Below are 16,796 nucleotides of genomic sequence, written 5' to 3'. Positions count from 1 at the left end.
CCAGGTTCAAGTGGTTCTCATGCCTTAGTACTCCAGAGCACTGAAGAACAAATAACTGCATGCACAGTGAGATCTCAATCATTTAGAAATGGGTTCTAACAGAGTCAAGCTTTTGCCTTCTTGGCTTTGGCTGGTCTTGAATTCGATTCCTCATTTCTTCCAACCTCTTGATCTTTGGAAAGTGCTGGGATTAGTAGTCCTACAGTTACTGTACCAGGCATGATTATGGGTGTGACTATCTTTTTTGTTTATGCTCTTCAGAACTCTGTATGTTCATGTGGTACCTTTTCTAATCTACCTATTTTCCTTGTCATGGTTTTTCATCTCTTCTTTCAAATATTTCTGACATTAGTAATCATATTGTTATTGATATTATGAATAGCGACCTTCTTCTTTGGCATTGTTTTATCAGGTCTTGGCTCAAATGTGATTTTGTGTTTGCTTCTGCTAGTCATTCCATTGCTTTTACCAACTGAAGCCATTTTTATATTAATTTCCTGAGTGGGCAGGCCTCAGAGCACATGGTAAACATAAATTTGGATACCTAAGCTGTGTGTGGCACAGGCCCAAAGTTATGCATTCTCAAGACTCTTCCCTCACTCAGGGCACAGGCATATGCAGAGTGGCTTCCTCAGGGACCCCCTGCATGGATAAGGAGCAATTTTCTAGTTTACCCTGATGTTGTTGCTGAAACACCATGTCAAATGTCTAGATAATAATAATTATAATAACAATGAGAATAAGGTAGAGAAAGTGAGAGGAAGAAAAGAAAAGTGAGGAGGAGGAAACTGGGAAACAAGAAGAGGAAGAAGCACTAATGGAGCATTCTCTACGATCCAGGTATCCTTCAAATCCCTTAATGCATAAATTCTAGTCCACACTTAACCCCAATGTCCTGTTTATGATTGAACCCAGTTCTTTCCCCTTTAGTCTAGGAGTAGAGTCAGGTTCTTGCCAGCACTAACCTACAGGACCCCTCTAGTTCCCTGTACTTTAGCTACCTTCTAGTGCCTACCTAACGGAAATTAAAACCCTAACAGTCCCATTTTTACCAACTTGAACTCACAGTCCTGGGTTTGCCAGATCTAAGTCCCACAATAGCTAGTGGAAAGGTGTTAACATTTCAAATCAATCTCTTGACTGTGAACCAAGAACCATAAAAGTATTAATGGGAGGTGAGAGATCCCAGTCAGTGAAAATATACCTCGAAAATAATCATGTGCCCAGGCTACACTCAACCATAATGACTGCATAATTCAGAACTGGCCCTTCTCCAAGAGAAGGCATTGGGCACATGTGTTGAGCCCCTGCTAGACTACGTAAGCTCCATGAGGGTAGAATTCTGCTTCCCATGCTCACCACTTACTCCCCAGAAACTAACTCAGTGCTTGACACTAGGGGATAATTACCAGCTCTTCTATGCATTCATTATTAAATCAATAATATAAACCATTGCCCATGATGATCTTAGCTCTTGCAAAATATACATGTTACTATTAATAACAAATACTATGCTATTTATATATGTATTTAAACTGTTTTACGCATGTAGTAAATGCTATATATAAAATATGTGGCACTTACTATGTACTAGGTATTTTACACATTTTAACTCAATCCTCACAGCTAACTCTTGAGAGTTCTCATGCTTCAGGTAAAAAAAAAAAATCAACTATGGGAGTATAAGAGGTAGAAATGTTCAAAGGTAGGCATGTGTGTGTGTATATATATATATTTTATGAGTATAGCCTATGCAATTATGAAATAGCAAAATAGAACAGTTGTCCTCAGAAAAGCATTTCATTACTTTTTTAGTGAAGGATTGTGTGCCAACACACTCAAAAATTTTTAAACATCCTAAGACAAAGATAAACAAACTTTTTCTGAAAAGAGCAAAACAGAAAATATTTTAGTCTTTGCAGGTCATATGATCTCTCTTGTAACTACTCAACTCTGATATTGTGGGAAGGCAGCCATAGACAATATGTAAAGGAATGAGCATAGCTGTGTTCCAATAAAACCTTATTTTAAAAAATAGACAGAAGACTGAATTTTGCCCATGGGCCATAGTTTGCTGATTTCTGGAAAGAATAATTTAAGCTCATCTCATTTTTCCCCCAGAAAATGAGAGCACTGAGATTCACCCCGACAGTGTAGGGACTACAGTATTTTTAAAAATCCATTAAAAACAAAACAAAGAAGGCTGGTGATCTTAATTTTAAAAATCACTGAAAAAGAAGAAGAAAAAAAAACCCTATGCTGTTTTTCCTATCAGTCTCTTAATCATTTCCAATCAGGTTCTGCATTCTTGTGCAAAACTCCAAAAATGATTAAAGAAAGCTGTTTGGACAATTATGGAGAAATAGCCATTAATGCAAATGTGCCAATATTATGCTCAAAGGCAATACCACTTTTGTTTGTGAGTTAATTTTGGATTATTAAAGAAACATGTACAGTAGATTGGAAACAAGTTAAGTATTTAACTGCACAGCCACTTCTGTTAAGGATCTTAACTCTGTGCATTTAAACTAAAATTGTAAAATATGTATAATATATCTGATTGTATCTGAGCCACTATCAATGTAGACACTTACACAAGAAAATCACAGATTTCAGGGAAAACAAAGAGCAGTATAGTTCAATGTGGATCATGAAAGCACCACGACTTGGAGGAGCGGCTTATGCTAAGGGTTGCATAAACGACCTGGTTGGGGTGGAGGGGGGGCATCTTTTATCTCCATTGAGTCACACTAATGCATCCCCCTCCACCTCCTAGGAGCTGTAACTCTGTCCTGGACTGTCACCATTGTTTATAACTCACTTCTTAAGACAATTCTCCCACATAACCAGCGCTCTCACAAAGTCCTCACTGCCCTCGCACACACCTCATAGAAACCCTCACCTGAAAGAGGAAGATACCTATTTTCCACAAACCTCTTGAAAGTTCTTGCCCTACCCCAAGTCCTCATCACTACAATAAACCCTTTGAGACAGCGCCTGCCTGAAAGTGGGCTCAGAAAGAACTCTTCCGTAAACATATGTTCAGACATATCTTCAGTGAGGAAGGAAATGGACTGCTTATGAATCTTCCTTCTCCAAATGTGTATTGGTATTTATTAGAACATGTGCCAATAGTAGCCTCACTCTTCCATTGTCTGCTTCTTAGTTTTAATTCGTTTCACTCAATCCTAGGTTTTGGAAAGGAAAGAGGAAGGTGCATCAGGGGAAAGAATACAGCAGTTAAGACACTTTAGAAATACATAGCTATAGCTAATAAATTCTGGAGCCAAACTCTAATCCACAAATGCTTCCATAGATTTCACCTTAAACACTGTTGTCTAAGTGGAAAAAAAAAAAAAAAAAAGCCAATCCAAACACGCAAACTTCCTTGTAAAATTCTCCCTTAAAAATATTAACAAATCTGTTTGTTCTTACACAAAGAAACACACAAAAGATAAGACGGAAACTAACACATTTGATTATATAGGAGGGGCAAGCAAAGTTGGATGGAAGGAATAGCAGACGTGATACTTCTTTTTCAGTGTCATCCTTTTGTAGACTTTTCAACTTCTGGAAATGTGTCAATGTTTTACATACTCACGGATTAACTTAACTGTTCCCTATTAAAATAAATAACAAAACCACAGTGAATAGGGAAGAAAAGAACTAATCCAAGATCCTTTTGAATACAGATATGATATACTTTAGAATAAAAGCAAACATTGAACTCAAGTTAATAGATTTGTTTGTCTTTTTGCAGTATGCACAGATTAGCAGTTCTAAAACTATTTCTATGATTGACCATTTGAGTAGATATATTTAGAATATTGGGAGTCATGTTTCTCACTCTCTTGAAAGGGGAGTTATAAATATTAGAAGAAGGAGGGCTAAAATAAACCCTGTGATATGGGCAAGAGATAGATATAAGATGCAGTAAGATAGATAGATAGATAGATAGATAGATAGATAGATAGATAGATAGATAGATACATAGATACATAGATACATAGATGACAGATAATAGAAAGATGATAGATGGATGATAGACAACAGATAGATGATTGATAGATGATAAGTAAATGATAGATAGATGACTGATTGCTAGAGAGCAAGAGAATGAGAGACAGACAGAGAGATAATGGTATGACACTCCAGAAGCAAGAGGCACGGTTAGTACCCACATTTTGGTTGCAAAATACTATTCTCCACAAAAAGAAGTCACGATTCTTGGAAGAAATGGTTCATTTTGGGGCCAGGTAGAAAAAATACAAGAGCTCAGAATGTAAAGTTTGTGCCAGAAAGTAAGAAATAACTTAAAGAATGATGGGAACATATTTAGACAGACATGAGAGATAGATGGTACCTGAGCAACTCCAGAAGCAATTTGAGGCATCGGTTAGTACCCACATTTTGGTAATGCATTATAATACTATTCTCACACAAACTAAGAACCTACCAGTCCATACTCATATGAAAAGAAATGGTTCAATTTTGGGAGCCAGGTAGAAAAATATACTTAAGAGCTCAGAATGCTAAAGTAATATGTGCCAGAAAGTAAGAAATGAACTTAGAAAAATTACCATTTGAGAAACATCATAATAGTTACTGACTCAGGCAAGAATCAATAGATGCTAAAGCAAGTAGGTGAAATTTTAATGAGAAACAGAATATTTACATGTCTCAAAATATCTCATCATAAGCTACTTACTTACTGCAAGGGAAAATATATATCTGGTAGATTTCACCTTAACCAGAAATTTATCAATCAAGACATTAAGTTGTAATAGTCATGCTGGAATGGGAGACAAAACCTTAATGCATTCAAGGTGGGAAGTTGGACTTGATAGTTCTTATGTAAAGGAGGCACCCTCACAGGGCCATAGCCTTACAAATTGTTGGACTAGAAAAATAACTGCTTTCTAGCAAGGGAGATGACAAGGAAAGGGTTTACATTGGCCTAAGCTCTATGTGGAGGAAAACTGTCTCTCCTGTGAATTTGTAACCATGGACAAGCCGTGAGTATCTTAAGACAAGAAATTAACATAAAGTGTTTCCAGGTTGGTAGCAACCAAAATGCCCCCTTCTGAAGGAGCTCACCCTTAAGACATGCTGTGAAGAATTTCCACACGAGTCCACAAGCCAAAGTGACACATCAAACAAAGAAACCAGCCCCATGAATGAAAGTCAGTATAAACAAGTAACAAGAATTTAACCCTAACCGGGTGTGGTGGCTCATGCCTGTAATCCCAGTACTCTGGGAGATGGAGGCAGGTAGATCACCTGAGGTCACAAGCTTGAGACCAGTCTGGCCAACATGGTGAAACCCTATGTTTACTAAAAATACAAAAATCAGCCGGGCATGGTGGCGGGCACCTGTAATCCCAGCTACTTGAGAGGCTGAGGCAGGAGAATCGTTAGAACCCAGGAGGCAGAGGTTGCAGTGAGCCAAGATTGCACTACTGCACTCCAGACTGGGCAACAGAGAAAGACTCCATCTAAAAAACAAAACAAAACAAACAAAGAAAAACACACACACACACACACACAAATTTAACCCTAAAATGCTTTAATAATAGAATTATTGAAATCAGAATATAAAATAATCATGATTAAAATATCAGAATGATTAACAATTAAAAAGGAACCAAGCACCATAAAAAATTCCTAGCAACCTTGAAAAAGAAGCACATGTAATTTCTAGGAATAAAAGATTTCCCCATTGAAAAGAACAGGCTAAAGAGTAGATTAGAGAGAGGAAGAGATCTACTGTCCTAAAAGACAGATATAAGGAACCCAAAATATCATTCATAAAATCAGAGAGGTAGAAAATATTAGTATTAAAAGACATAGATTGTCCAAAGAAACTGTCATAAATCTAACTGAGAGAAAGAATATGAATATAAATTATTGAGAAAAATAATATTTAAAAAGTTAAAGGTCAAGAATTTTCCAATCCTGGTGAAAGATATAAATCTGAAATCTGCAAGCACAAAGAAATCTACATCTGGGCTGTCGATAGTGAAGCAGCAGAAGCCCAAAGATAAAAGACAGCAAGCCTGAAACGCATCCAGAGAGAAAAGAGAGGTCACCTACAAAGGAACAACCCTTAGACTGAAAACACACATCTCAACAAAGCAACAGGAGCCAGAAGATAGTAAAATGTCTTTGAAATGATTGGAGACAACTCTCAATCTCGTACCCAGCTAATCTCTCAATAGTGACTACAGAGTGAAAATATTTTTGCACGAATAAAGATAAATTTATCACCGCAGATCTTCTATGAAGGAAAGTGGATACATAGAGAAGGTCTGAGATGCAAGATGAAATGGTGAACAAAACAACTTCGTGGGCAAATCTGGACAAACACTGATTGTTAAAGAATATCTATAATAACTGTATTCAATAATATATTTGTGAGACAAAAAATAAGTTAATGTATTTTTCAAAAATGATGTGTAAGACGGGAGAGTAATAGTTGAATATAAAGCATTATTAAATTCCGTATTCCGTATTATAGGGAAATAATAAAGATATTGATTAGGATTAGACTATGTTAGCTTTTCCAGGTCAGTAAGGGATAAAATGGATTTAAAGAAAAAAGAAACTTGGTCAATTTTAAGTAAGGTATAATAGGGGGAAAAAAGATAAGAAAAATGTAGGATAATAGCATAAAATAAAAAGTAAGTCCAAAATTATCAGTAACATCAACACATTTAAGTAAACTAAAGCTATAAAGTAAAATACAATGATTGTAAGATAATTTTTAATGCAAATTAATCTACTTTACAAATTACTCACCTTGAACTTGAGACACAAAGAGAATGAAAGTTACAGAATAGAGAATCAATGCATTATGTGAGTACTAAATAAAATAAAGGTGATATAGCTATATTAATATTAGATAAAATAGTCCTTGAGGCAAATATTGAATTACTAAGAATAAAAAGAATCATTACAAAATATGAAAAAGAAAAATTGACTAGAAAAATATAATAACTCTTATTTTATTTGTATCTAGCCTTAGGTATTTAAAACAAAATTGCCAGAGTTACAAATAGAAATGGGCAAATACCATCAAGGGAAATTGAAATGCACATTTTTCTCAAGGACACATGGAATGGTTTTAAAAACTGACCACATTTAAGTAATAAAATGCCTCAACAAATTTCAAAGAATATTTCTACACACCCCATTCTCTACCCACAATGCAATAATTAGACATCAATAATAAATAAATGTCTTCTTTTAAAATCTCCAGATGTTTAGAAATTAATAGCATATTTCTAAGTAACTCATGGATCAAGGGAGAAAATCTAGTGAAATTTAGAAAATAGTATGAACTACAGCATAACAACACTACATATCAATATTTTAAAATGCATATAATAGAAAAGAAAAATTAAAAATTAAAGTGTAAACACTCAACTCAGGATGTTAGAAAAAAGAAAATACAATGAAGTACTGGATATAAAAGCATAAAAAGATATCAAGAGAAGCTATAAAAATATATATATGCAGCAACTAAATAACTTGATTCCAAGGTATATACTCTAGAAAAATTCTACCACATGTACAGGAGACATAAGCAAAGATATTTACAACAAATTAATTATAGCAAAATAATGGTAACATCAAGAGTGGAAGGGCTAAATACATTGGAATATATTTATCCAGTGGCATTCTATTCTACACAGTAAAGAAAATGAATAAATTGGCTCTACATAAATCAACATAGATAACTCAAAAAAGTTTAACATTAGATTTAAAAGTTGCAAAGGTATACATCCATTATAATAAACTGCATATAAATTTGAACTTTGTATAATTAAATATGTTTTAAGCTTGCAAATATATATGAAGTAGAATGATAAAGACATATTGGAATGTTAAAAACTGACTGCAGCTTAGTGGCAGCCTCCTACAAGAGAGGAAAGGGAATTTATGGGGATAAGTAATGAGTTTTAACTGTATGGTAATAGGTTTATTTTCTTAATCTGGACAAACATGTTTATGACATTATTTTTATACATTTTATATCTAACATATTTAATATGTTGTAATAAATATAAATATAAACCTGCACATCATTAGAAGAAAAATAGGCAAATGTTTCATGTTAAAATATTAGAAAACCAAGAAATGCATCAAAATTCAGAGTAAAACATTTGTCAAGGATTTTTTTAATTGTATTAAAAATTATCAAAAAGATGAATAAAGTTGCAAGGCAAATTATACACCAGGAGAAAATATTTGCAAAACTACAACAATATGTAGAAAAGGGTTTCGTACTCAAAATATTTAGAAAATTTTTATATATTCATTAAAGAAATAAAGACAACACAAAACAAAAATGAACAGGAAAAATTACAGATGACCACTAAAGATATGAAAAAATATTCAGCCTCACTAGTAATCAAAAATATGTAAATTAAACAAATGATATAAAATTGGGGAATTTTTTCAATATTAGGGATTTCAAATGTTGAAAAGAACATATGAAATAATCCCTGTTACATATTGTTGGCAGAAGTACAAATCACTGAAAAAAATTTAAGTCGATATTGATAGAGCCTGCCATCTATCAATCTGGCAGGCTAAAATTTGCTTATCCTTTAACTTCGCAGTTCCACAGTTAGAAATATGCTGTTACAGCATGTTTGTGATAGTGAAAATTGGACAACATTAAATGCTCATCAAAAGGGGAATAACCAGCAGGGTGCCATGGCTCACACCTGTAATCCCAACACTTTGGGAGGTAGAGACAGGTGAATCACCTGACCGAGACCAGCCTGGACAACATGGCAAAACCCCGTCTCTACTAAAAATACAAAAATCAGTTGGGCATGGTGGCATGCGCCTGTAATACCAGCCACTCAGGAGGCTGAAGCAAGAGAATCATTTGAACCCGGGAGGCGGAGGTTGCAGTGAGCCGAGATCGTGACACTGCATTCCAGCCTGGGTGACAGAGTGAGATCCTGTCTCAAAAAAAAGGGGGTTGGGGGGGACTAATCACTAAATTATAATAGTCTATCCCATAGAATACTATCTGGCTATTAAAAAGAATGAGGTAGACTAACAATAATAACTAACATTATTCAATGGCAGGCAATGTTCTAAGTATTTTACCCATATCAATGCATTTTATCCCAAAGAACTCTATGATCTGAATCCCATTCTCCACATTTTGCAGATAAGGAAATAGAGACATAGACATTTGGATAACTAGTATAAGATCACTGAAAGTGGTAAAGGCAGGCTTTGAATTTAGGCAGGCAAGTGGGAGAGCCCATGCAATTTACACTGGGTGATCCTGCCTCCTATATGAATTGGCATGGATAGGTTTCCAAGTGAAAAGGTATGCACAGAACAAGAACTATGATAGGCTATACATATATGCACCATTCTGAGAAAGGTGCCCTAAAGGTCACCTGCCATGCCAAAGGGTTGAGGGTCATCTTGTGTGGGAAAGGAAGGAAGAGTACAAAGAGGCCACAAGCGATCTTCATATTAGACCTGCACTTCTCAGATGGGACCAGGAACCACATATGTGAGAATTGCCTGTGTAATTAAAACAACCCAAATCCCAACATGAGTTAATCAAAATCGTCTCTGACCTTCTGGTGAAGATGGTCTACTCCCATTTCCTCTGTCCACAACTTTGACTCTGGGCTTTGGATCCTTTCTTTTTTCTAAATCTTTAACTGGAAGAAAAGTAGAGAGACAGCACCGTGTTATATTAAAGTCTAAAAGAAAATGTTCAATGAGTTTTACTAAAACCCTTGAGAGCCCTAAAGTATTTACAGAAATGAGCTCCCTGGTACAAACTCATCCCCAAATATTAGAACTGCTCTTTTTTTTTTTTCAACTATGTCATGAGAAGACACAGAAACACCTAAGGAACTACTTTGGCTGAGTATGCACTATGGGCAGATGTATCACACATATTTAATCCTTCATAACTGCTGTAAAATCAGCATAATTATCCCTAGCTTATACATGAGGGAATGAAGAACCAGAAAGCTAAAACCTATTTCATAAAACCAGTTAAGTGTTGGCACGGGGTTAAAGCCATATCTTCAAGTCTCTGGACTTAGCCTATGAGCTTGGTCCCCATTCTAGAAAGATCTTAACCATAAATAGCCTCATTTGGAATTGCTCCATCAGCAAAAAAATAAAAATGAAAATGAAAAAAGTGAAGAGCCTTATAATAATTCCTTTTCAAACTTAAAAAAAAAAGTTTCCCCATTAATAAATGGTAGTTTTTTTATGGTTTTAATTAGAAAATGTTCAGGGACCAAAAAATGCCCCATGGCCTTTTAATAAATTCGTATCAACCTACACCATTAGCTTAACTTTCAACTGCATTCTCTCCCTAAAACTGCACAGCTGCTTTTCTGCCAAATAGCACCTTAGGCTGTTTGAAGCAGTCCAAGAGCCTGCCAAATGGCAGTGGTTTCTGCACAAATAAAACACCCCGTGAAAATGCAGAAGTGAGCCAAGGTATTTCGTTTAATTGCTACATTCATTTCATGGAAGTCACCAAATGTACTGGGGGGTAAGCTACATAGGGGAAGCAATGAGTTCCTCTGAACCACCCTTGCTGCCTTCTCCAGGATATTGTTCCATTCATCCTGTCTTTATCATATCCTCCTCCTCTTTCTTTCCACTGTCTTCCATCGCTTTGCTGAAATGGTTTGAGATTTGTCATTTGCCAAGGTCATGTCACTCTATTATTCCTTTTCTTAGAAACCTTCCTTGACTTTCTGCTACCCAGAGATTAAATTCCAGGATTTAAAACACAATTTTAAAACATTTTAAAAATAAAAATATAAGATGCCTTGATCCTGATATGTATAAATTTTTATAACAATTTTTTTAAAACTTCATTCACCGACTTCTCTATAAGCATTGGCACTTTGGAGCACCCCCACCACCACCACCGCCCCCCCTCCTTCCACACACACACACATACACACTTAAATTCTTTTCTTTCTCAGTTTTTACAATGGCTTTATCCTGGTTTTCTCCTGTTGACCACTCCTTTTCATTCTCATTCTTTGGGCTCTTTCTCTATTACTATTCATGAAACACAGTCATATACTAAGAGTGTCTTGTGTCTCTGTACAACCCGCTGTAATTTTACCACCCCACAATTTAAATTCTCACCTTTTCATAGATAATTCCCAAATCTGTATCTTCAATCCCACCCACACATGTGCTGTCACCGCAAATTACTTGCATTTTCGAAAACAAAATATGTCTGCAACTTTAATATGAGAAAGATCGTGCTGAGTGATGCTGGAGGTAGAAATAGTTCTAGGAAAGACCAGTAATAAATTTAGAGGTAGAGACTTGGAGAAACTTCCCTTTTGAGTTAGACTTCCAAAGAAAGGCAGGAATTTGCAGGCAAAGATTGACAAAACACATTTAAAAGAGAAAAAAATTTTCCAACATAGAATGTGGTGAATTCTTACAAATTTCATGTTGCCTCAGCATCCATTTTAAATGTAAGTTGGACTTACTCATACTAGAAACAGGCTCAATCACCCTTGACACAGTTTCTGGTCCTACAACATACCCTAAAGCACTAGTTCCTAAATGTGGTTAATCCAGATTATCCGACTTAAACAACTGCTCCCTGCCCATCTTTCAAAGTGTAGTTCAAACGTCACCTTTCCAGTGGAGTTTCTGCCAGTCTCTATTTGGGAGTTACTCTTACTATTCATTATTCATTATTCTCTCCTAGATCTATTTCTACCTTCTACTCCCTATGGGAGAGCCGCATACAGCCCACCTGACTGGCGCTACTGGCCCTCATTCTCTGCATGAACTGTGCAGATATGCCACATTGACTGCCTCCCAGTCACAGTGTGACCTCTTGGAACTCATGCCTGCTTGATTTAAATGCCCCAATTAAAACCCTCCTCAAAGAAACCTGAGGATAATGCCCTGGACCCCAATAAAGACCCTGGCTTATGGGTGCCCCCACTTCTTGTGCTCCCTGACCTCCATGGGTGTGGCCTCCAGGCATACCATATAACTCTCAGGACCTGTAAGTAATAACACTTTTACTTCCATCTCATGTCTCTCCTAATCATTGGAGAGGTGCCCTCCATATTTAAAGGTACTAAATTAAAACACAGAGCAATAAAAAGCAGTCTATAAATAAACAAGAAAAAATAACAGCCATTATGGAAGCTGATCCACTATGTCACATATAAGATGTAAACATGTATGTTGACCAAGGTGCTGTCTTCCTCATGTAGGGGCAAAATCAATTGGAAAACAGATAGTTAACAAGCAAAATGGTATTTCTTACGACAACAATAGCTACCATGCTCTACTATGTGGTGAAGTAAGCTCATCTGCACAGTAATAGGCATATCATCACCCTCATTTGCAGGTGAAGAAACTGAGGCTGGAAGTGGTTGAACTGCTTGTGGCAAATTTGGAGTCATAACACCTATTAGATCAGATCTGCCTTTCTGTCTTAGAAATTCAAAGATCATTTCTTATGTTTTACTGTGTATCAAAATATGAACTCATAAAGAATTCAAATCCCTGCACTAAAAGCAAACTTAGAGCCACAAGCTTTATCTTGATCACCACTTTCCTGGATCCAACCACGGAAGTTTTCTAGGAAGAGACTGGGTTTTAGCTCCATCTCACAGAGAGCAGGCATATAACTGAAATGCAAAAGGAAAAAGAAAGCTATCCAAGCAATTTTCATTTTATTCTTACAAACTGCTATTTGGGCAGAACAAATCCCTCTATCCTGCCAATAAAAATAACACAGCTAGCCGACCGCGGTGGCTCACGCCTGTAATCCCAGCACTTTGGGAGGCCAAGGCGGGTGATCACAAGGTCAGGAGATCGAGACCATCTTGGCTAACACGGTGAAACCCTGTCTCTACTAAAAATACAAAAAATTAGCCGGGCGTGGTGGCGGGCACCTGTAGTCCCAGCTACTCGGGAGGCTGAGGCAGGAGAATGGCGTGAACCCGGGAGGCAGAGGTTGCAGTGAGCGGAGATCGCGCCACTGCACTCCAGCCTGGGTGACAGAGCGAGACTCCATCTCAAAAAAAATAAAAAATAAAAAATACACGCTTGCATATTATTTATCTAGCTAACCAGTTATACTGTTTCTCTACAGCTATCTTAGCAGAGTTAAGCAAGATGGAAACAAATGAATTTCCTTTTAAGTGTTTTGAAGAAGTAGCCTGGGAAGATTTATATGACTCTGTGTTTCTTCCACTTTTCAATCGGTGGAATATTTGAAATAATCAATTGCAAAACCTCAGACTAGAGAAAGATGAGTATTTTCTCCTTATCCCTTTTACTGCTTCTCACAAACTTTAAGTGAAGTTATTTCAGCTACTCATGCAGGAATTTTGGAGGCCAGAAACTAAAGTGCAGTGCCAGTAAAATGAGACAGAAGGCTAATTTATACCAAAAATAACATAAAAAGCTTTTCTAAAGCTCCTGGACAATGTGAATCTCAAAAGAATGTAACATTTACAACACGTGTATGCCCTGCTGACAGGTGAATTTGCCAGATGTCTTTATTCAGAAGTTTCAAGAGGTAACAAAGTTGTGTGTTCTTTTAATTTTTTCAAAGATTTACAAAATATTGGGTTGGTGCAAAAGTAATTGCAATTTTTCCAGTTTAAAGTAATTGCAAAAACTGCAACTACTTTTGCACCAGCCTACATGTCTCACAAAACATTACAGAGAAGAGGAAGAGAAAAACGGGAGGGAAGAGGTGTAAAAAATCTAGATAGAACATTGCTGCACACAAAGTTCCAGACCCACCACCACACAGATTTATGGATTCATCTTATCGTAGGATTTTAAAAGCTATTGTTTAAAATTTAGAAAAAAAAATCTATTTGAAATGATGTCTACAATTTGCTCAAAAAATAATAAGAAAAAGGGTTTGAGGGATAGAAGAAATAAGACTGGCCATGAGCAGCTAATTGCTGAAGCCAGATGACGGCTACTTAGGAGTTCATTAAAATATTCTGACGATTTTTTATTATGCTTTAAATTGTCCTGAATAATAAATTGGGCTTTTAAGAAGAGTTTCTTTTAGCAATGACATAACAGAAAGTTAACTAGGCTAGGCCTCTTCTGTTTGTATTCACAATACAAAAAAATTTCATCCTTCATGTTTGAAACACCACTTTCAGGAAAAGGGTGTTGCTGTAGTCTCTGGTCATTAGAATATAAGGTCCATATGGGGCAGGGATTTGTCCTGTGCCCACGTGCCTAGAAAACAGTCTGGCACTTAATAGGCATGTGAAATACATTTGTTCAATGAAAAAAAAAGAAAAGAATGAATGAATGTCTCCCGAGAGACAGAAGAATCAGGGCCTGTGTAGATCTTTATTTTTTATTTTACTTTTTGTTTTTGAGACGGAGTTTCACTCTTGTTGCCCAGGCTGCAGTGCAATGGCGCGATCTCGGCTCACCAAGATCAACCTCCACCTTCTGGGTTCAAGCGATTATCCTGCCTCAGCCTCCTGAGTAGCTGGGATTACAGGTGTGCACCACCACGCCTGGCTAATTTTGTATTTTTAATAGAGACAGGGTTTCTCCATGTTGGTCAGGCTGGTCTCGGACCCCTGACCTCAGGTGATCCACCTGCCTCAGCCTCCCAAAGTGCTGGGATTACAGGCATGAGCCACCGTACCCAGCCTGTGTAGACCATTTTTAAACTCAATCTAAAGAAATGTTTCCTAACGAACTCTGTGGACATTGATTGGACCATTGCAGAGCTTTCGCTCCCGCTTAGAATGTCCTCTGCACACCCTGTCATTTCTCCAAATGCCCAATTTACTATTTGAGAACTGGCTCAAACGTGAAGCTTTCCCATGTCTATCCTCTCCACAGCCCATTACTGGGGCAGAGAGAGTACCTCTCTTCAGAGAGTCCTGTATGTACTCTCTCCAATACTTCTCACATTGTATTTATTGACAAACCAGCTTATCATGGAGACTGGCATAGAACGGTCCCTATGTCAACTGATTAACAATAGGAAAGAATTAAATTCCCTGTTGCATAGGTTGTTTTAGTAGAGGCTCGACTGGCACTTTCTGGGGATCCTATAGAGGAGATGCAGGCATTATCCATTCAGACATTCATATTTATGGAGCACCCATTATATGCCAGGCCTATAATATGCAACTGTGATACAATGAGAAATAAAAATCATTGAGTTATAGTCTTTGCAAAACTTGCAGGCTTGTGGGGGTCACAGAGAAGTAAATAAGCAATTACAATATGGTGTTATAGTACCAGAAGGGAAGCTCTAGATGCTAAGAAATCACATAGGAGAGATGTCTGGATAAGGTTCAGGAGCCAACATTAAAAAGTTCATTGGAAACTAAAGCACAAAGGGTAAGTAGGAATACAGCAAAATGGGGGAAAAGGAAGGGTAGGAAAGTATTAGAGATCAGAGGAATTTGTTGAAGGTAAGACTGAAGGTCTTCTAGGATCTCTATAAATCTGAAAAATCTAGAATTTTAAGTTGTAGAATATATATCACAGACTCAAATCCAAGGCTGGGACAGAGTCCTGCAGAGGTACTTTCAGAACTGTAAATACATACTTCTGAATTGGCCTTGAACTGGCTTGCTTTCTTTATCTTTATTGTATGCAATAATTTGGACTGTGTAATTCTGGTCTGGCATAAGGCCTTGAATAATTGCTTTAGTTGCAGTGTTCTGGAGATTCAGCTGGTTAGTTTTTCCACCTATAATAAAAGAGAAAAATAAATCAGTTCTAAGAAACAAGGTTCACTGTGAACATTAAGAAACTTTATTAGTTAGCAATAAAGGTGTTAAACAGTGAAGGCATTTTTTGAAATGTGTTTTATTGTATATATTTTAAATTGTATATATTTAGAGTGTATATCACGATTTTTTTACATACATCAAGAGGTGAAGATATTTAAAAATAGATACAACGGTATATATGTGTATTGCACCTAATTATAATATAGTTGCCATCTTTATTTTTAGTTGTACTCTTTTTATATTAGATAACTAACAATTGTCAGAATTAGAGAAAATCAAATTCACGAAAATATTTCATCATAACACTCTACTGCTTTTATATAGTAGGAAAAGTCATAGTACAAGCTTACAACACAGCAAGCCCTCAGCATCAGATATACTCTTCGAGGAAAGAATTTCACTTAAAAGTGAAGAGAGAGGCTAGGTGCAGAGGCTTATGCCTGTAATCCCAGCACTTTAGGAGGCCCAGGTGGGTAGATCACCTGAGGTCAGGGGTTTTATACCATCCTGGCCAACGTGGTGAAACCCTGCCTCTACTAAAAACACAAAAAATTAACCAGCCATGGTGGTGTTGGTCTGTAGTCCCAGCTACTCAGGAGGCTGAGGCAGGAGAATCGCTTGAACCCAGGAGGCAGAGGTTGCACTGAGCCGATATCGCGCCACTGCACTCCAGCCTGGGTGACAGACTGAGACTCCGCCTCAAAAAAAAAAAAAAAAAAAAAAAAAACGTGAAGGGGGAGATATGGGCAGGCCGAAGGTAATTATTGACACTGGAATTTTTTTCTAGGCCTCTCTAAAGTGAGTCAGAGCATCCTTGAAACATGAGCCATTTAATTATCTTAAATCTGACCACAAATGGCTCAGGATGCTGAAGGAACCACTCATTGACCGGCTACTTAAAAGTTGGCTTGGTTCATGAAAAGATTTCAAAATCCCATTACCTCTCCATCAAATTAGACTGACATCTAAGGCTTTCTTGAAAGTGCTGATGATTAAATA

At 36.9% G+C, this 16,796-nt stretch overlaps 1 protein-coding gene across 4 annotated transcripts in view; it reads right to left on the bottom strand.

Moving 5' to 3' along the window:
- Window positions 1-16,796, bottom strand: part of COL14A1 (collagen type XIV alpha 1 chain) — a 281,368-nt gene that overhangs the window by 194,307 nt on the left and 70,265 nt on the right. For all 4 annotated transcript variants that reach the window (XM_031650141.1, XM_031650143.1, XM_031650140.1 and 1 more), the window contains exons 4-5: window positions 15,611-15,754; window positions 9,615-9,701 (exon numbers count right to left, since the gene is read on the bottom strand). In XM_031650141.1, the coding sequence (XP_031506001.1) occupies window positions 9,615-9,701; window positions 15,611-15,754 (231 nt within the window). The remainder of the gene's footprint in view (window positions 1-9,614; window positions 9,702-15,610; window positions 15,755-16,796) is intronic.

The sequence above is a fragment of the Papio anubis genome, chromosome 8 (genome assembly GCF_008728515.1).
Source record: "Papio anubis isolate 15944 chromosome 8, Panubis1.0, whole genome shotgun sequence".
Lineage (NCBI taxonomy): Eukaryota > Metazoa > Chordata > Mammalia > Primates > Cercopithecidae > Papio > Papio anubis.
This window is presented reverse-complemented; position numbering and strand designations above follow the sequence as displayed.